The sequence below is a fragment of the Bidens hawaiensis genome, unplaced genomic scaffold, assembly GCF_021521415.1.
Source record: "Bidens hawaiensis isolate Kalapana, Puna unplaced genomic scaffold, B.hawaiensis_p1.1 tig00004748_1, whole genome shotgun sequence".
Lineage (NCBI taxonomy): Eukaryota > Viridiplantae > Streptophyta > Magnoliopsida > Asterales > Asteraceae > Bidens > Bidens hawaiensis.
In genome coordinates, this window is record NW_027491294.1 from 1,068,424 (window position 1) to 1,089,897 (window position 21,474).

A 21,474-nucleotide genomic window follows, 5' to 3' on the forward strand; every position below is an offset into this window, starting at 1 on the left:
TTACAAGGCTCAGTTTTTGGTTTTTTGTGTTAATTTTTAGTGTTAATCAATCATTTGATTGCTAATGTTGCAATGATAACTTTGGAAACATTCAAACACCTCTAAAATACATATCATTGTTTTCAACTTTATGCATGGTTTTCTTTAGAAACATTCAAACACTTTAAAATATCAGTTTTATTTTTCACTAGTTTAAGTTAATGGTTTTCAACACATGCTTATGAAAGGGTGGATCTAGGTTCTATCTCAAAAATGTTTAAGAAAGGGAAAACAAAGTGTTTATGTGTCAACCCGACCCATTTTGACCCGTTCAGGTAGTGATGATTGAAAAGAAAGTTTTATTATGATATTGTTTTTTATTATGTTCTTCTCCTCGACCCGACCTGAACAACGACCGACCCGAAAAATTTGAACACCGAAAATATGGGACCCCATTGGCAAAAAATCCTGGGTCCGCCACTGGTTAAACCACACATCTCCTCATAATATTTCAATCAACAAAACACAAGGCTAACAATTGCTTTGAAGGGAGAAGAAACATTAATAGGAGATGGCTCAAACGATGTTGTTAACATCTAACACCATCATTTCGAGCCAACCTTTACTTCGATCATTAAGACCCAAACCTTTCTCGCATCTCTTACTCCCTCCCAGTCTTCTTCCAAAGTCGTCCCCGGCTTCTACTACATTTTCGAGCCCGGTTGCTATCTTTAAACCCAAGACAAAAGCTCCTGTCAAGAAGGTTGGTACATTAGCTTCTTGCCATTTGTTTTGTTCCTCATGTTACATATTTGTGTAAAGGTTTTGAATTTTCAACATAACAGTTGAGTTTGCAAAGTGAGGTCAAGGTTGAAAAATAAGACTTAACAATCACTCAATTAGGTAGTTGAAAATAAATTAATATTATACGTGTTTGACATAAAATTAATTGATTAAAAAAACGATATACGTGCATAACGCGTTAGGTTATAGTTTCTCAACACAAAATTATAGGTATTTAATGAGCACGTTTGTAAGAGTGGAGTTATATAGTGGCCGGGTTGCACTGTTATTGTTGAAACTTGAAAGTTTAACACAAACTTATGTTTATTTATGCCTAAAATATATAATATTTATATGTTCTCAAAACTATTTGCCCAATAGGATTAATTTACATGCATATCCATCAAGTTGCAAACTTGCAATATTGGTCACACAACTATATAAATTTCAAATTTCCAACAGGAGTTTTGTTTTTATGTTTTATTGTCACACAACTTCTAGAATTTGAATCATTTTAATGGAATGAAAATATATATACGCGCAGGCCGTGGCACCCCCTCAGAAGCTAAAAGTTGAAGATGGCATTTTTGGCACATCAGGAGGGATCGGATTTACGAAGCAAAACGAGCTCTTTGTTGGCCGTGTAGCTATGATTGGATTTGCTGTGAGTGTTCACTCAATACTTTTTTGTTTAAAGATATAGTTTTATGACAATATAACTAGTATATATTATGCAAATTATTAACTTGGTATGAGTTATGTAGGCTTCATTGTTGGGAGAAGCAATAACAGGAAAGGGAATTCTATCGCAACTTAATTTGGAAACCGGGATCCAATTTACGAAGCTGAGCCTCTTCTTCTGTTCTTCATCCTCTTCACACTCCTTGGAGCCATTGGAGCTTTGGGTGATCGCGGTCGGTTTGTTGATGAGCCCACCGGACTTGACAAGGCGGTTATTCCTCCTGGGAAGGGTTTCCGATCCGCATTGGGTCTTAGTGAAGGAGGTATGCATGCATTGTTCATTTGATTGTCTCATGGTCGGCTCAACTCTTTTCGTGTCTAAAGCAGATTCTAAAGTATAACACTTTTTCTAAAACAATTATTCCTTAGATCCTAACACGTGAGTATATGATAGCCCGTAACTTTTCTAAGTGATCAATTTCAAAAATGCACAAAACCTCCAAAATCCAATAAAACCTTTTAGAGACTTAGAGATGCATGAGGGAGTTGTGATCGAAGATAAAGAATCAAATATGAATCAAGCATGGTCAAGCCCTAATACATTTCTCTTGTTTATAGGTCCATTGTTCGGGTTCACCAAGTCGAACGAGCTCTTTGTTGGAAGGTTGGCCCAGCTAGGTATCGCTTTCTCTTTGATCGGAGAAATCATTACCAGAAAAAGAGCATTAGCACAACTAAACATTGAAACTGGACTCCCAATAAGCGAGATTGAACCACTTGTGTTGTTTAATGTTGCTTTCTTCTTCGTTGCTGCCTTGAATCCTGGTACAGGAAAATTCGTCACGGACGAAGAAGAAGACTAGATCGTATTAAGCTGGGTTTGATAGATTTTAAATTTTATATATATATATATATATATATATATATATATATATATATATATATATATATATATATATGTATTTGTGGACATATAACTGTTGACGTGTGAAGTGTGATAAAGTACACCACTTAAAATGTACATATTCTTTTAGTGAGTTTGAAGGTTAAGTTTAATAGCGTATAATGGCATTGAATTAGTGTGGTATGAGTTAGTTGCTCTAAAATAAAATTATAAATATTTTTATTGTACAAGACATTATGTGGTCCTTTCTCAAGAGTTACCCTCACTAACAAAATGTACCCCTCTAAACTACAGAGACCTCTGCTGCATACATTCGACGAACTCGGGTAATAATCACCATTCACTTCTCCGTTTCAGAATCAATATGAACTATACTTATTTTACGCGAAGCTGAGGCACGAAAAGAAAACATAATGAATTCTCAAATAAAGTAGTATATTATTGAATGTGTATGGCATGATATCATGGATCCTTTTACAGGGACTATAAAATTGACATGTATTTACAAATCTTCAAATTGGCAATCAATAATTAATTATCAAAACTAAAGACAAAAAAAACAAATAAACATGTAAATCAAGGTAATATATGAATTACACGTTTTAAAGAAAAACGTATGATATATTCAAGTATTGGTAGGGGGTTTGAATTAGAAGCCCAAGATGATGAATCCGGATCCAACAACTAGGCTAAACCACCCATAGAGTTTGCCATATCATCTTGCTTGTCGAAACCTTTAATTTACCATTTATGACCCAGTAACTCCATTGTTAGCTTAAGTTATGTTCTTTTTTAAATTTAGAACTTTTTTGTTTCATGTTTCTAACCATATAGTTGGTCCAAGTAGACTTTCACTGAATCTTGAATCAGCTTCGTATGAGTCCCATCATTTGAGAAGAACTTGACCTTTAGTTATCTATATCTATACTATATATGAATAAGGAGTTAGGGACTTCTTAAATTTTAAAATGTATCAAACTCATTGCTTTATATATAACACATAATGCATCAAAAATATAAAAATTAGGGATAATTAAGTTTTTACTCACAAATATTAGACAGAATTACAGAAATTGTCCTTTATGTTTACTCAAAATTTCACTAGTGGTCCTTTATCTTCCAAATTGATGATTATTTTCTTTTACGTTTAAAAATATTACACCTTTTGTCCTTTAGGCCTAACCCCGTTAAATAATCTCGTTAAGTTGTTTCATGTGCTGCTCACGTGCTCACGTGGGGGTATTACTGTACTTTTACACATTAAAAAAAACATTTTAGTTTTATCCCAAAACTCATATACATATCTTTCTTTGTCTTTCTATACCACCACCACCAGTCCACCACCACCACACAACCACCCCACCAGACCACCACAAACACTCCCACTGTTCCAACCTTCATCTTCATAAACTCAAAACAATAAAATCTTCATTCCTCATTCCAGTAAGCTCCATTTCTGCAGATTATAATTATGAAAATGTAGAAGATACTTTAAACAACCACTTCTTCATCAAACCTTTACATCCATGGCTGTTCTTTTAGTCCCCAACTACACCATCATCCTGACACGTTGCCCACGAACCAATTTTAACCCCTTTCAAAAATCGGCCCTAATTCAAATAATCAACCTTAACTTACAAGGAATGATCTCTTCAACATAAAACCATAGAACGCGTTTATCTTTGTCAATCGACGGTGGCAAATCTAAGGTTTGTAGTCAGGTGCAGCGGCGGCGGATCTAGGGTTTGATGGCCGCACCAGGGTTAAGATGGATCCAGGGTTTGGTGTTTAGAATCAACCAGCGTGTCGCGGAGAACATAATCAACTTGTTCGTCACCGGCTCAGTTTCAACGACTCGCTACCGTCGCCGTCTTCTCTTCTGCTACGCTGAGGTTGAATGGTGGTTAGTGTGAGGGTGATGTGGCGGCGATGTGGGAATGGGTCATGGCAAGTGGTGGGTGGTGGCGGTAAATGTGGTAAACCGGTGACACCAAGAGAGAGAGAGAGAGATTTTCTTTAAAATAATTATGAAAAGGATGGTTATAAATTGGGGGAATATGAAAACGGGTGAAATTACTATTATGACCCCGCGTGACCTGCACATGACTTAACTTAACGAGGAAGTTTAACGGAGTTAGGGTTAAAGGACAAACACAGTTAGATTTAAAAACGTAAAGGATAAAACATGTTAATTTTAAAGATAATGGACAATTAGTGAAATTTGGTACAAACATAAAGGACAATTTTTATAATTCTGTCCAAATATTATGTAAACATTCATTCTTTCAAAATATACTTACAACTTTGGTTACTCAATTTTACTACTTTTTTTGTAAATTTAAATAATAGTAACACATATGCGTCAAAAAACCAACTACCCACGACTTTTTAACGGCCAACATTTTTTCGAACGTCAAAAAAAGTACATCATAAAAACAAAATTTTATTCTCTTTAATTTGAATATGATATTGCTATAGTTTTTAGCTTTAAAAACTTAACATGTTACGCAATTACCGTTTAGAATCTCTAACAGGTCGAGTCGGGCAACCTCTGGTCATTTGTAAAAGTGGACCAGGGTCAGAACGAGTCGATACAAAAAAATGGTTTATTTGGTTCGGGTTCAAGTCATCAAAGGGGCCAGGTTAGAGTGATGTCTAGTCGGAACGGGTTTGGGGCCAAAACGGGTTGTTTTAAAAAAATGATTTATTTGAAATTACTATATATTTTAGGCTTGCTTCTTAATTTCCGTCACCAGTTACATAGATTCCGTTGTTTACATGTACCGGGATCGATAAACATGTGTCTAGTACCACGTAACGAAAATAACCCAATCTTGGTAAGCGCTCAACCCAACGCCCTACACCGGTAATTGGCATGAATTACACGCGTGGTGTTAGTTAAGCATGTTTTATGTTAGTAAAGTGCATTTCGGTCCGGTTACGCGTGTTCAATCATCGATTACACACAATTAACTTTGCACGAGTTACGTGTCCAATTTTGGGCTACGTGTACACTATCTGTCACACCCCAAACCACGGCCTAGGCGTATGACACATATGTTGGTACCACAATTGTAATTAAATCAGAGTTACGTTTTAATAGCATAAGTCTTGAAAAACTTGTGGATTTAAAATGTAATATTTACATATACAAAAGACGGGATTTAAAAGTTTCCCGTTTGATGTTTAAGGATTACTTGTTTTACTTTACAAAAACCACCATTAACATTATATTATGTTTAAACAAAAATATCCGAGCCAATCAGATATCTTGAGGTCTTCGTCATTCCAAGCGCTAACCTTGATCACCTGCAAAATGTAAGAAAATACGTCAGCAACGGATGCTGGTGAATATGCTGACGCTAAAAATATTTTCTTTACTTAATCACCTCTCGAGACTAAGTAGGTCACGACCCATCATGACTTAGGAATAATCAAGTCAAAACAACACAATTCATAAACTCAAGTCTCTACACTTGGATCCCCCAGCAAACACCGCAACGTTCGACTAGTTGAGTGCCTATACGTATACACAAGGTCATGCTCCCCGCAGGCGAGCGTAATTGTGACCAGGTGTGATGTGCCTATCACATATGTAAGGATCCTTACAAACGTAAATGATAGCCTGAGGCCAGTGTTTATATCCTTGTTTATAAATGTTTTAGAGACACTTAGTCTCATGTAAAGTTTTTCATATAACACATTTGACTCGTCTTGAAAACAAGTTTGTAAAGTTGGGGCGTATTTTTTCAATTTGGATCGGCTTCAAACACTATAAGGCCCCGTTACCGGTAGCCCTACTTTCGTGTTGGATTTACTCATAAACGCAGTTCTAAATATCAGAGTTAATTAAAAAATTTGCAGAACATTAAAAACATTCAAACCATATAACCATAATTCTTGTCTTATCGAGCATTCATAGTCATTTAAAAACAAAACATAGTCTTTTAAAATAAAACATCATAGCAAAATCTTCAGATGCCAGCTTTGTCCAACTCTGCCATGTGTCCTCCTCAAGCTACCTGCCTCTTTCTACTTACCTGCGTGCATACTAAAAGTCAGCTACGCTGAGTGAGTTCTAGTTAATCACATAATCATACAATACATTCTTACATTTCATACTTAACCTCTTAACTTTCTTTCGTACACACATAAGTGCATATACTTTCATTCTTACCTTCATACTTTCTTTACATACATAATCATACGTTTTAAAGAGCCTTTCGCTCTATAACCTCACAGATATTATAAGGGTCTGGTCCCTAACATCACAGATATTATAAGGGTCTGGTCCCTAACATCATAGATATTATAAGGTCTGGTCCCTAACATCACAGATATTATTAGGGTCTGCTCCCTAACATCACAGATATTATTAGGGTCTGGTCCCTAACATCACAGATATTATTAGGGTTTGGTCCCTAACATCACAGATATTATTAGGGTCTGGTCCCTCTTCGTTACCATACAACCATGCCTTTCCTTCGTTTGTTAACTTTATCGCATTCATACATATAAGCAAATACATTATACTTACCTTATACGTTACACTACAACCTGACAGTACGTGCAATATCCGAAGATCGTTCACGTACTAACAAGCAATCATTCATACATTTCACATCATTCATATAAGGCATACACTTATCACTTAGGATAAGTGTATTAACAAACATATCGAGTATGCACACAGCCCCGAAAACATAACACAGAAGTGGGGCTAGAAACTCACCTCAATGCGGTTGCGTTCGCCGTTTACGGTTATTCCCTTCTTCAGATGTGCACGACTAACTGTATAATAATTACAATATTATGTACCGCTCTAGTCATCTCATTGCTACTTAATTAGTCTTACACGTCTAAGCTGTTTTACTTCATTAAATCATTACCTGGTTAGTTAATCGTTACTCATTTACCTTTAAAGGTATCTTTCATAAATTGCCAAACTCCAAGGGCTGTTATGTAATTATATAATTCTTTTCTAAGTCCAGGGACCATTCTGTCTTTATATTAAACTCCTAGTTCGTTTCTTTTCCCTTAACGAATTGGGTAAAGAATCACCCTCTGATTCGCTAAGCTCCCATAACGAACTAGCTAACGAATCACCCTCTGATTCGCTAAGCTCCCATAACGAACTAGCTAACGAATCACCATCTGATTCGCTAAGCTCCCATAACGAACTAGCTAACGAATCACCCTCTGATTCGCTAAGCTCCCATAACGAACTAGCTAACGAATCACCCTCTGATTCGTTAAGCTCCCATAACGAACTAGCTAACGAATCACCCTCTGATTCGCTAAGCTCCCATAACGAACTAGCTAAAGAATCACCCCCTAGTTCTCTAAGTTTCCTTAGCGAACTAGCTAACGAATCACCCTCTAGTTCTCTAAGTTTCCTTAGCGAACTAGCTAACGAATCACCCTCTAGTTCTCTAAGTTTCCTTAGTGAACTAGCTAAAGAATCACCCTCTAGTTCTCTAAGTTTCCTTAGCGAACTAGGGTTAGGTCAGGGAACATTCCCTGACACCTTTATCTTTTCCGGAGCCGCCTTTCAGGCGCCGTCATCGCCGGAAAACCGCGTTTTCGCCGGAAAAACGAGATCTCACTCGTTCTTCCACCGTTTTCATCGTTTTTCGTCACGTTTGATCCAGATTTGAGCTAGGGTGATCCCTAAACTCATCTTAGGTCCGGTTTATACCCGATTCCACCCGAATCTTGTGATTTAAACGGTTTAACGGTGTCGGCTCGTCGTTACGCGACTATAACTAACGGTTTAGGCTCGTACAATATTAAACTATCATTACCTCGGGTCGGTGCTCGGTTTCCTTCTTGATTTCGGCTAGATATAAGGAAGAACTAGAGAGAAATCTTAAGTGTGTGTTTTGGGTGGTGTATGGAATATGTGTGAATGAGGATTAAATGGATATTAAGGGTTTATATATTTATGGATCATGGGCTTAAGCCCATGGTCTTTCCTTCTTTCTTTCCTAACCCAAGTCCATAACCCATATTCATTTACCCAACACTAGCCCAACTCGTATTCTATTTATCTAAACCGATAACGACCCATTATGAAATAACGAAATTTATTTTTATTATAATAACCAAAAGTAGGATGTTACAAACACCTTCCGAGGGTCTTTCCCGTTGCTATCTCGCACCTGTAGTACGAGTATAACCAATTGTTAGTCGGATATACAATCCGGCTTAAGTCCTTTAGTCTTATTTTATAAACTTTACCTCGATGAACCTTTAGTTCAAAATCCCTTTTACTTTAAAACATTTAGTTAAAAAGTAATATCATAAACCTTTAGTTTATTTATAAAACCATATGTTTCTTCTTCTCTAAGAAACGTATTATTTTCTTTTCTTTATTATTTAAGAATAGTTATTTATTACTTAAATAATATTTCTATAACAAAGAATCACATATAATATAATCACGTATATTTTCATAATTTTATTTTTTCTTTTCTTTGTTATATTTTCTTTTATTTTATCGAGGTATCGAGTATAACCTCAACTTAAGGTTTAAGCCTTTATAATATTTTATTATTATTTTATTCAGGCATTATGCCTACCTTTGCTCGGCTTATAAACCCTAATTACTCAAGCAGCACCTCAACAACGTTTCACCTTCTTTATCTTCTTGGTCAAACTTCTTTCTCGTTACCTTTCCTTGGCACGCAAATCTATGAACACCAATACTTTAACACTCGTCCGCACGCTTAATCATCATGATGTCAGGGATGACAAACTCCTTCTTGGCTGATACGTTGGTGGAAAGTGGTACAAACAACGAGGAAAATGGGCACGGAAATCGAGGAATCAGGCACGGATTTCGAGGTGGATCGATGGAATGGTTGTGATATTCTAGAGAGATGCTAGAGAGAGAGAGTTGTATGTGTAAGTTGGTGTGAAAATGAATGAAACCCGAAGTTGCTATTTATCGGCAAACTAGGAGAGGCATCGCGATACGCGATGGCCTCCTTGGTCACCCGTCGCGTATCGCGACGTTGCGTTGCACCGTCACCATATAGGTCGCCACGTGGCGGACGTTGTGCCACGTGTGGCCACGTGCCTCGTTGTCAGACAACCCATCGTGATACGCGATGGGTTTTCCTTCTGATCCATCACGTATCGCTATGGGTTAGGAAAACCAGAATTTTTAATTTAAACCCTAAGGTTTGGATTTTGACATTTTTGGTCCCTTGACTTTAGGAAACTTGACATTTTGAACCCGAAACTTTCACAATGTTACACTATCATCATCAAGTGACGAATGTACCGACACGGACTTAATGTTCAATGTCGAGTTGCGCGAACACCCAGCTAGTTGGAATAAACATTAGAGTTTAAGAAATAAACATGGAGTCAACGAGTTCAATAAATATAGTCTTGTCATTATATAAGTCGGGTATGAGACTTACTTATTCGTTCGTAGTTATTGTAAATTCCAGTTAGAAAACGTTCAGTTTGAAGATAAACATGGCATAATTACCTATTGGGTCAAGTTATTCTATAAAATATGACAAAAACAAGATTGATGAGAAGAGTTTGTGGTAAAAAAAAACCCTAAAATTAAAATAACAAATTAATTAAAAAAAGCCATAACTAAAAATAACGGAAAAGTCAAAAAAAGAAAACAAAAAATGTTTCCCTTGTCTTTCTCATTTAAAAAAAAGACACAATACCGAGGAAAAAATCATTGTGTCTTTATTTATCAATTGTGTTTTTTATTTATTTCCGTCATTGATTATGTTTTATTTTCTTGACGTTGTGCATTTTTGTTCTTAATATTGTGTTATATTTTCAACATTATGTTATATTTGCTTGGAATCGTGTTATATTTTGCGATCTATTGTGTTTTTTTTATTTGTCATTGTGTTTTTTTATTTATTTCCGTCATTGTATCTTTTTTCTCGACATTGTATCTAGTTTTTTTATGTGAAAGACGTGACAAACATTTTAGCTATTTAGTTTTTATTTATATTTTGAGTTATGATTTTTTAATTTTTACTGTTTTTTTTTACTCGCTACAAATCATTATCACGCATCTTATTTTTATCTTTTTTTTAGTTGAACTTTTATCTTTATCTATTTACCTACTTTATTGTTAAAATAGAAGCCCTAAGTAAGGAACTCAAATTTGACTGGTAGGCCAAACCATCTATGGCATTTGCCATATTATCCGGCTTGTTGAAACCTTTCTTCTTACTTTTTATGGCCTCGTAAGTCCACGCATACAAGTTATGCTTCTTTTTTCTTTTTTTTTTTATATATTGTTTCTTATTAATCATAACTATTATCTTTTGGTGGTTGTCGGTCCTAACTAACGAATTAGCTGTTTACGGTTCCATCTTTTATGGTATTTGTTCCCAATAGTCCGCGAATAACAAAATCATAATTTCGTTACTTGTTTGTCGCCGGAAAAACGCTTTTGGCCGAAAAATAACACTTTTTGTCAGAAAACACCACCTGAACACCATTTGAACCCCGCCGCCACCACCAACTAATCATCACCACTTGACCACCACCAACCTATCCCAACGATGGTTCTAAGGTTTCTACATCAGTAATTGGGGCTTTTACTAGAAAAAAGTCCTATGTCTTATCAAAGGTTAAAAGATATTTCGAAAGAAAATGTTGAGTTTTACGAAAAAAAATAATGTTTAAGTTTTTCGGCCAAAAAAGTTTTTCATGCATCCTGCAACTAACGGCGTTAGGTTTCGGTTAGTCGCGGACCCTTGGGAATTAATATCTTAAAAGACGGAACCATTAGCAACCAATTCGTTAGTTAAGACCGACAACGACCAAATGATGATAATTGAGATTAATAAAAACCAATACACATTTTTCTAATGTTTACTTCTTTTTTCCTATATTTCTCTTTATGTAGCTGGTCCAAGTAGACTTTGCTAACTTTTTAATCAACTTTTTCTTTTTCTACTTACCAAACAACACAAAGTAATTATATATTATATTTTTATAAGTTAGCATAACATGATTAAAGAATGGTAATAATCAATTTCATTTTGTTTCATTGTCCATTCCATTATCATATACCAAAAATTACCCTTAATGTTATTAAATTTTTTTTTAAAACATGATTTTAATGTTTCAATTATGACAAATTGATCAATAATGATCCGCACTAACAAGTAAAGAATCACTCATAAATTTCCATGTTTTTGTTAATGACAATCTCACCCCTAATAAAAAGTAATTCTATTCGGCCATAACTTTCGTTTAGTCGCTACTATCACTACTATATATAAATTAGAACTTTGGTGCCGCAAGTGTTCTATTGGGCCACTTGGCGGCACTGTATATATTAGTCCGTTAATTTTGTCTTTTGTTTTATTTAGTGCAGTTATCATATCGAACGTAATGAAAACCGATCAAATTTGTGTAGAAATGCTGCCTCAACACTCGTGACCGACAGCGCTTGGGTCTCACGGACACGGAAGTTTACTCCCCCCCCAAATAGGCTATTGGTTCACTTTAATTTTTATATACATATATTTTCGTTGTTTAGCTCCGGTACGATAACGAATGTAATTGAAACGACCGAATTGATGTCGAGTTACCGCCTCAATGGTCGGGATCGACAATACTTGGATTTTACAGTCGTCCGAGTTTGCTGATAATAAACATCGCTTTAATTATTTTGTTTTTTTTATATGTTTTTTATTTGTTATTTTGACAAATTAATTTTTTTGTTTTAACGCTCAAATTTTACCAACCGTGTCTGTAACATAACGAACGTAATCAATACCGGTCGAATTTGCGTCGACTCAGCGTTGTAATTCTTGGGTATCAACGCTGGGGTTGTGCTAGCTGCTCGACACAACGCAATGAGTAAAAAAAACTAGTTTCATATAATATTACGATTGAAAAAAATAGTTGTTTATTAGGGCACATGGAGTTACCTCAGTCAGGGCGCGCTCAACATATATGGAGGCCTAAAGCAAAATAATATTTTGATGTCTTTTTATGACTTGTTAAGGAAAAAATGCTTATTAATTACAAGTTTTGAACTCATTACCTATACTTTATTAGTAGTAAATATTTTCTATTTTTTGAAAATAGTTAGGGTTCAAATATCATAATCGTAAAAACATGTGTAATTTCAAAGTAGAAGATAGAGAGTTTGTAAATTGTTATTAAATAAAATAAAGTTGGGACATCACAAGTCACGTTGACACTATTGATTAATATCACCCAACAAGGCAACAATTTTAGTTTGCATTATAAGTTAAACTTGTTAGATAAAAAATACATAAGTTGCTAGATTAAATTCAACACCAACCTTTAAAATATTTTACTAAATTAACGTAAACATATTTGTAGTGTTCAAGACTTTTGTTTAAAACATTTATAATACCTACAAAATAAACTGATTCCATTAATTTGAATTTCATAAGATTCTCTATTTTTTAGTTTTTATTAAAAGGGTACTTAAATCACATTTCACACATCAATTGTTACAATACAAATACATATAAAATGATCAAAATCTACAAAACCCAACTTGATACTTATCTAATCTTCGTCTTCGTCTGTGACGAATTTTCCAGTACCAGGATTTAAGGCAGCAACGAAGAAGAAAGCAACATTAAACAACACAAGTGGTTCAATCTCGCTTATTGGAAGTCCAGTTTCAATGTTTAGTTGTGCTAATGCTCCTTTTCCGGTAATGATTTCTCCGATCAAAGAGAAAGCGATACCCAACTGAGCCAACCTTCCGACAAAAAGCTCGTTCGACTTGGTGAAACCGAACAATGGACCTATAAACAAGACAAATGTATTAGGGCTTGACCATGTTCGATTCCTATTTGATTCTATCTTCGATCGCAACTCCCCCATGCATCTAAAATGTTTTATTGAAATAATGGGGTTTGTGCATTTTAGAAATTGATCACGTAGAAAAGTTATGGGCTATCATATACTCACGTGTTAGGATCTAAGGAAAAAATTGTTTTTAGAAAAAGTGCTATAACTTTGGAATCCGCTTTAGACACGAAAAGAGTTGAGCCAACCATGCAACAATCAAACGAACAATGCATACCTCCTTCGCTAAGACCCAATGCGGATCGGAAACCCTTCCCAGGAGGAATAACCGCCTTGTCAAGTCCGGTGGGCTCATCAACAAACCGACCGCGATCACCCAAAGCTCCAATGGCTCCAAGGAGTGTGAAGAGGATGAAGAACAGAAGAAGAGGCTCAGCTTCGTAAATTGGAATCCCGGTTTCCAAATTAAGTTGCGATAGAATTCCCTTTCCTGTTATTGCTTCTCCCAACAATGAAGCCTACATAACTCATACCAAGTTAATAATTTGCATAATATATACTAGTTATATTGTCATAAAACTATATCTTTAAACAAAAAAGTATTGAGTGAACACTCACAGCAAATCCAATCATAGCTACACGGCCAACAAAGAGCTCGTTTTGCTTCGTAAATCCGATCCCTCCTGACGTGCCAAAAATGCCATCTTCAACTTTTAGCTTCTGAGGGGGTGCCACGGCCTGCGCGTATATATATTTTCATTCCATTAAAATGATTCAAATTCTAGAAGTTGTGTGACAATAAAACATAAATACAACCATATTGTCCATATAGTGAAAAGGTTTGAAAGAGAGAAATAGATGCAATTTCTTATACTTTTTTATGTGTCACTTAAGTGTAAATGCAATTTTGTCGGTTTTTAATTCAAGACTGGTTATCTACATACTATTTATAAACTAAAATTATTAACTTATTTTCGTCTATTTGATTGTTAGCTCATGTGTTATACTACGCGTGCGAGCGTGAAAAGGGACTTCACCTAGTAGGACTCACGCTCATTAGAACATCACGTCGGGGCGTGAGCGGTAAAAAATTTTTTAAATAATTATTTAATAAGTGATTGGTCAAAAATAGTTAATATTAATTATAAAAAATCACTCAATAGCTATAACACATGGTGAGTTAGTGACTAAGTGTCTTTCCTACTTACGTGGCCCCTTACATGGCGGTGCTCACCTCTTACCATTCACTAAAAGTACCCAAAAACTAGAAAGTGACTTCATTTGTATAGTGTCTAGAAGGTTGATAATGAATGACTATATAGTGAATTAACTAAAGTCTATAACAAACATGAACTATGAAATTACTAAAACAAACCTTCTTGGCAGGAGCTTTTGCCTTGGATTTAAAAAGAGCAATGGGGCTCGAAAATGTAGTAGACATCCTAGACGAGTTTGGAATAAGACCCGAAGGGACTAAGAGGTGCGAGAAAGGCTTGGGTCTAAGTGATCGAAGCAACGGCTGGCCCGAAATGAAGGTGTTAGATGACAACAACATAGTTTGAGCCATCTTCTATTAAATGCTCCTTTTATCTCCCTTAGAAAATGTTGTGTTATTTGTTATTTGAAATATTATAGAGTTGTTTTCCTTATGTTTATTTGGTTGAATAGAAAGAGATGAGATTGAGGATAGGGTACGATCACTTGTTAAGGCCAAATAGAAGACCACGTTTCTTTGTAATCTGCATTTACACTTGCCACCCTTGCATTTTCTTGATCTTTATGTCTTGCATCCTTTTGTTTTTCGGTTTTTGTTATTTGTATATACAACCATATGTTTTTTACTAATGTCGTAGGTAGAAACATTTTTGTCTAGTCAGATCAGGTCAGGTCACTGAAAATAACCGGAATTTCCATAGTTTATATTTTGGGGTCTCAATACACATAACGCTGATCAGTAATCAGACAAATAATTGTCATTCGGTACATGTTAATGCTACTTAAAAGTTTTAGACAACTTCAAAACACCATTAGTGTAAATCTCTTGGGCGCATTATGTCATCATAACAAAATACGTTGCATCATTATTTAAAAATATACTTGGTGAGTTTTTTTTTTTTAAATATTGTGGTTGTGTGTTTTTATAAAAAAATATTCGATCTTTCTAGATTATCCGATTTTAAGGTATATATGTGGCAAGGTCTTGTGTTTTTCCTCGTCCATATATTTCAATTGCGTTGAATATATAGTCAAAAGATCTACGTCAATTAAATTGGAATTTTTTGTTGATATAAATAAATTATAAATTCTTAAAAATATAATAGATGATAGACAATAGTTCATCCACACAAGAGGTAATGCTTATTTCTTTCTTTTTTCGTTTTCTAAAGCCTGAAGGAAAACAAATGAAAATGAATCTCACTTATATCCAAAATTAAGACCTAACATGGCAGATAAATATCGATCTTAATATATAGCAGAAAACAATTTTGATCATAGCATTTATTACAATGTTTTAAAAACCAGTATTTTACTTGTACCGGACTGAGCTAAAAAATGGTACAACCGGTTGAACCGGGTTATACCGGAAAGTTCAACCGGTTGAATCGTTTATAATTTCCTATAAATGTAACTTCAATAAAAAAATAACCCTAAAGTAAATAATTCTATAACAAAAAATAATCCAAAAGTTAATCAATATTAAAAATATTAATGCAAAAACACTCAATTTTAAAAAAAATAGTCATAAATTTTATACGTTTAAATGTTAATTGTTGGGTTAAAAGTAATTTTGAAAAAATATGGGCCGCAAATATAAAAAATTTCTCGGACATATAACCAGTTTGCCGGTAAAAACCGGTATTTTAGACAAAAACCGCCGGCACGATATTCTAGCAAACTGGCCAAAAATACCGAACTCAAAATACCGGTCTGCTGTACGAAATCCGGTTTAACCGGTTCAACCGGCCGGTTTGAACCGGTTTTTAAAACACTTGTAATAAATGCTATGATCAAAATTATAAGCTTTCATTAATATACCACTAAGTTTTACATTTATATAACCGCTATATAACAATAACTATATATAAGTAAACATATTCTTTAAATTGATATAAACAAATTCCAAAGATCTGATACAATTGCTAGAGATTCAAGTATATGTTTTCATAACCGGATGTCTTACCGGATCACGGACTGATCGGACGAGATTTAAGAACCGGTCACATTAATAACTGGTTTAATTTTTTACCAGTACAGAAAATATACATTTACATAAGTAAATAAAAAACTACCTGTCGTGGATATATGTCCTTTTAACAAAGAAAAACAAAAATTACTATATAGATAACAAATATTTGGCAATGGTAATTAATTAATATCAAAAAGACACAACGAATAAATGATAAAAAAATAATAATAATTAAAAAAAGTAAATAGCCATGTTTTCTGATTGCTTACCTAATTGCTAGTGGTCCAGTATCGAAGCTTGAGTTTACTCACAGCGGTAAACTAAGTCACGAATCAAATAACTCAAGGATGACCGTGCTCAATAATCATAAAAGTTTTCGAACAAAATCGTGAAAATTTACCAAAACGGGTCAAATATGTGTTATAATCATTTTTAATATTTTAAATTTAAAAAAAAAAACTAAGAGTATTGCCAAGTGTGGGGCCCAGGGGTAACCCCGAACGTATATAAGTCCTCCTCATCGTCTTCTTCCAATTCGATTCCAAAATGGAAAAAGCAACCTGCAAAAGAATCAATCAAAATTAGGGTTTAATGATCTGACGATTGAAACCCTACGTGATCGAGCCGCTACAATGAAGGATTGTCTTGCCAGGAGTCAGACCATCACCGACAGCATGACCTCCATTCTTGGCTCCTTCGATCTCCGCCTCTCCGCACTCGAAACCGCAATGCGACCGACGCAGATTAAGACGCATTCGATGCGGCAAGCGCATGAAAACATCGATAAAACGTTAAAGTTTGCCGATGCGGTTTTGATCCAATTCGATCTTGTCAAACAGGTAGGCTATTTAATTAATTACTTTTTTAAATTTAAATCAAAGATATGTGTTTAAGTTGTTACCACATTATCATATATGGGAAAGTTAACGTGCAAATAAAATCAACTACTAACTGTGAGATCAACTAGTGTAATTATATTTACAAGTAGTGTAATTATGTAATTATATTGTAACACTATGTTGTATATATAATTATACTACTTGATTCTCACAGCTAGCACGTTAATTTTATTTGTATTTGATCCTAACCCATATATAGTAATTATGTTAACACTATTATTATTCTGTAACTTTTGAACTAGAGTAATTATTCTTACAATATTTTATATTTTAATAATTACTCTAGTTCTAAACTGTAATTACTCTAGTTATTTGTATGTTTAATACGTTAATTTTATTTGTACCGGATCTCACCCCATCTTATATTAATAATTTAATATGCATGCATGGAATATTAGGCTGAGGCTGAAATTATGAGAGGTCCTCATGAAGATCTAGAGAGTTATTTAGAAGCAGTTAATCAACTCAAACAAATCGTTCGGTTTTTCAGCACTAATAAAAACCTTAAAAGCAGCATTGGAGTGATCACACATTCCACAACTTTGCTTCAAAAGGCTTCTTTAATGCTTGAAGAAGAATTCAGACAACTATTAACCTCTTGCAGGTCAACATCTAATAATAATAAGTTATGTGTTTGTTTATGTTAATAGTTATTTGATTAATAAGTTATGTGTTTGTTTATGTTATAGTAAACCAGTGGAACCTGATAGGCTTTTGGACTGCTTGCCTGCTTCCCTTAGACCATCAACTGCTGGTGAAGGTGGCAAGAAAAACCCTTCGGATCATAATAAAAGTGCGGAAAACGTTGTTTACCGCCCTCCGACACTTGTATCGCCTAAAGTTGTACCATTGTTACATGATCTAGCTCTGCAAATGACTCAAACTGGCCAACAACAACAAGTATTTATTATTTACAGGTGACACTTTATATATATATGATGAAGAGTTAGATTCTGAATCTTGTATCAGTTGTTTATAATGTGATTAATTTAGGGAAGCTCGGTCTGCGTGTATGGAGGGTAGTCTTAAGAAACTTGGAGTAGAAAAGCTTGGTAAAGATGATGTGCAAAAGATGCAATGGGAGGCTTTGGAGGCTAAAATTGGAAATTGGATTCATTTCGTGCGGATTGCTGTTAAGTTATTATTTGCTGCAGAAAGAAAAGTGCCTGATCAAGTTTTTGAAGGGATGGACTCGTTTATGGATCAATGTTTTGCAGAAGCAACCGCAAGCGCCGTGTCTTTACTTTTAAGCTTCGGAGAAGCTATTGCCAAAAGCAAAAGATCACCTGAAAAGTTATTTGTGCTTCTTGATATGTATGAAATTATGAAAGAAGTTCAACCAGAGGTACTAAATACATATACGCACATATAGGATCAGGATTGTTTCAAAATTTCCAAATAATTCAAGGATTTTAAGAACTCTTAACAACCGACCATTTTATTTATTCGTTTTATAGATTTAGTATTAATTGTATTATGATTACACGTCCGTAAATTTGTTATTACACATATATGTAAACTTGGGATTACATGTGATCGCAAAGTTAAATATAAAAAATGACAAAACTACCCTCAAATAACATTTATTTTATAAAATAAATAGAATAGAAAAAATTGATTGGTTGTTTGGAGTTCTGGATATACGAAAAAAGATAATTGAAAGTTAGGGATAGTTACCTAATTTCATACTTTTCTCTATACTGATCGGGCTCGTTCACATTATGAATTCAGTTTATAATTTACAGTTCAATACATTATATGCAAGCATTTCTGCTGCGGAATTGAGGGAATCTGTTTCTGCTCTGACCAAACGGTTAGCAGAGACAGCTCAAGAGACTTTTGTTGACTTCGAAGAAGCGGTTGATAAAGATGCTACAAAAACTGCTGTTCAAGATGGAACTGTGCATCCATTGACTAGTTATGTTATCAATTATGTCAAGTTCTTATTTGAGTAAGTACTTATCATTCTTGATTAATACAAGTAAAATTTAGCCATTAATGTTAACATGTTGACTTTTAAGGTTTGTTTATAACACAGTTACCAGTCAACATTGAAGCAACTGTTTCTGGAGTTTAAAGAAATCGATCCAGATGCCCAACTGGCGAAAATAACAACGCGAATAATGCAGGCTTTGCAAAATAATTTAGATGGGAAATCTAAACATTATAAAGATCAAGCTTTGACTCAGATATTTATGATGAATAATATTCATTACATTGTTAGATCTGTGCGAAGGTACCGTCCTTTTGTTCAAATTGTTAATTTATTTTCTTAAGCGAACAATACGTTTTATTATTTCAGGTCTGAAGCTAAGGATATGTTAGGAGATGATTGGGTCCAAATCCACAGAAGAGTGGTGCAACAACATGCAAATCAGTATAAAAGAATTTCTTGGTCTAAGGTTTTTTACTTTTTTTATATTTCACTTTTCTTGATTTTTGGTTGATCAATAATCCTAACCGAACTATGCTAATTGTCGTTACTTTTGGTTTTATCAGATATTACAATGCTTCACGATTCAGGGTGCACCCAGTGACGGGATAAGCACGACTGGGATGTCTAGAGCCACGGTTAAAGAAAAGTTTAAGACGTTTAATACTCAGTTTGAAGAATTACATCAACGACAATCTCAATGGACCGTTCCCGATAGTGAGTTACGTGAGTCACTGAGACTGGCTGTAGCCGAAGTCCTTTTACCTGCCTATAGAGCCTTCCGGAAACGTTTCGGGTATGTTTTATAAATGGACTCTTTGGTTATAAATGGGTATTTTGGTTCTTTTATTTAAACAGAAAACTACATAAGTTAGTCTTAAATTCCAAATTTTGTTACAAAATTCAATCATAGTTCATAAACCTTAAACTTTCAACTTGGACATACTACCCAAAGGTTTGACTTGAATCAAGTTATAGGAAGCATTCTAGTAATTAACTCATTATTACACTAATAAAAAAGTTAGGTTAGTAATAAAATGATATAAATGTTTTCCAATTTGTTTGTTTATGTAGGTGTATATATATTATGCATTTGTCTAGTAACATGATCAAGTTTTGTAATTATGTAGACCTTTGATTGAGGGTGGTAAAAACCCGACAAAATACATTAGATTCACGCCAGAGGATCTTGAGAGAATGTTGGCGGAATTTTTCGAGGGAAAAGTAGCGCCAGAGCAAAAGCGTTTGATTTGATGAGAGCCTTTTTGTTGTTGAAATGGAAGTTTTTTTATATTCTTTTTAGTTACAAGATGAGATGAATAAACTGGTGAATGGTGAATTTTCCATTCATTCTTATTGTTGAAATGTCAGGTTTTTTTATATTCTTTCAAAGATTTATATTACAACTTTGTCTCATATGCCTTAGACCCCTCTTGCTTAATTTGCTAGAACACTAGAAGTGCAAGTTTTGTTGTTGTGCCATCAAATATGAACTAAAGGTTTTCAAGGAAGTGCTTAAATTATTAGACTTGATATAGTGTATTTTACAAGGTATTTTCAATTTTTGTAATCTTTTGTGTGTTTATTTTAGATCATCTCGTGAAGCTCGTTATAGGATCATTGAAATGTTGACCAGCTTGATAGGTTTGGTTGTTCCTTTCGGGCCGAAATCTAGCAGGCAATCTCTATGCCCAAGAAGGCCCAAACCATTGCAAATGGTTTCCTTTGCAAATTTTGTCACACGAAAACTGTTGATCGCAAACTTGTAGCTAAATAAGCAGCCAAATGAAGCCATCACAATTTCGGTCTCATTGAAACGAATGATTTTCATCGCAAGACAGACACAAGTTTAGTGACGGATTTGATACCTCACACCCGTCTCAAAATACTCATTTACATGGTAGTGATATCTCCAATTGAAATATATGATATATCACTAAAGAGTGCGAGACATTACCGTGAAAGATCCTTAAAGATCAAAATCATGTACAATTGATAAGAGGACTATATATGATTTATACCCAAGAAAGTGACAATCTTGTACTTGTCTATAAAACTTGCCAATTTGTGAAATGTTGTCCTGTGGATAACATTCAAATAGATGAATTTATAATTAATCGAAAGATATCAATAGGAAAATTTATCGCATATCTTTTAAAGTATACATATTTATCTATGAAAAAGTTATGTTTCTGCAGTAACGGAATGAGAAAAAGAATAAAAACATTACATTGTAGACAATGAACAGATCTATTTGTTTCTCAATCTTCAATTATAAAAGAAGAATGACACCACTATTTACAAACGTGTCTAC

General features: G+C 34.5%; 2 protein-coding genes and 1 pseudogene across 3 annotated transcripts; 2 read left to right on the plus strand and 1 right to left on the minus strand.

Moving 5' to 3' along the window:
* Positions 1-468: 468 nt before the first annotated feature.
* LOC143627915 (photosystem II 22 kDa protein, chloroplastic-like) lies at positions 469-2,346 on the plus strand (annotated as a pseudogene). Its single transcript, XR_013152661.1, has 4 exons — positions 469-742; positions 1,307-1,426; positions 1,527-1,766; positions 2,062-2,346. The product of XR_013152661.1 is annotated as a photosystem II 22 kDa protein, chloroplastic-like (transcript).
* Positions 2,347-12,759: 10,413 nt separating this feature from the next.
* On the minus strand, positions 12,760-14,823 carry LOC143627916 (photosystem II 22 kDa protein, chloroplastic-like). The gene is made up of 4 exons (XM_077097631.1): positions 14,517-14,823; positions 13,760-13,879; positions 13,419-13,659; positions 12,760-13,137 (listed from the first exon to the last, which is right to left on the minus strand). The coding sequence occupies exons 1-4, from the start codon at positions 14,706-14,708 to the stop codon at positions 12,893-12,895; spliced, it is 798 nt and encodes a 265-aa protein (XP_076953746.1). The 5' UTR covers positions 14,709-14,823; the 3' UTR covers positions 12,760-12,892.
* Positions 14,824-15,462: 639 nt separating this feature from the next.
* Positions 15,463-20,414, plus strand: LOC143627949 (exocyst complex component EXO70A1-like). Its single transcript, XM_077097652.1, has 10 exons — positions 15,463-15,492; positions 16,898-17,167; positions 17,626-17,831; positions 17,917-18,144; positions 18,221-18,572; positions 18,973-19,178; positions 19,266-19,463; positions 19,530-19,629; positions 19,727-19,956; positions 20,291-20,414. Exons 1-10 carry the CDS (start codon positions 15,463-15,465, stop codon positions 20,412-20,414), a joined length of 1,944 nt encoding a protein of 647 aa, XP_076953767.1.
* Positions 20,415-21,474: the final 1,060 nt, after the last annotated feature.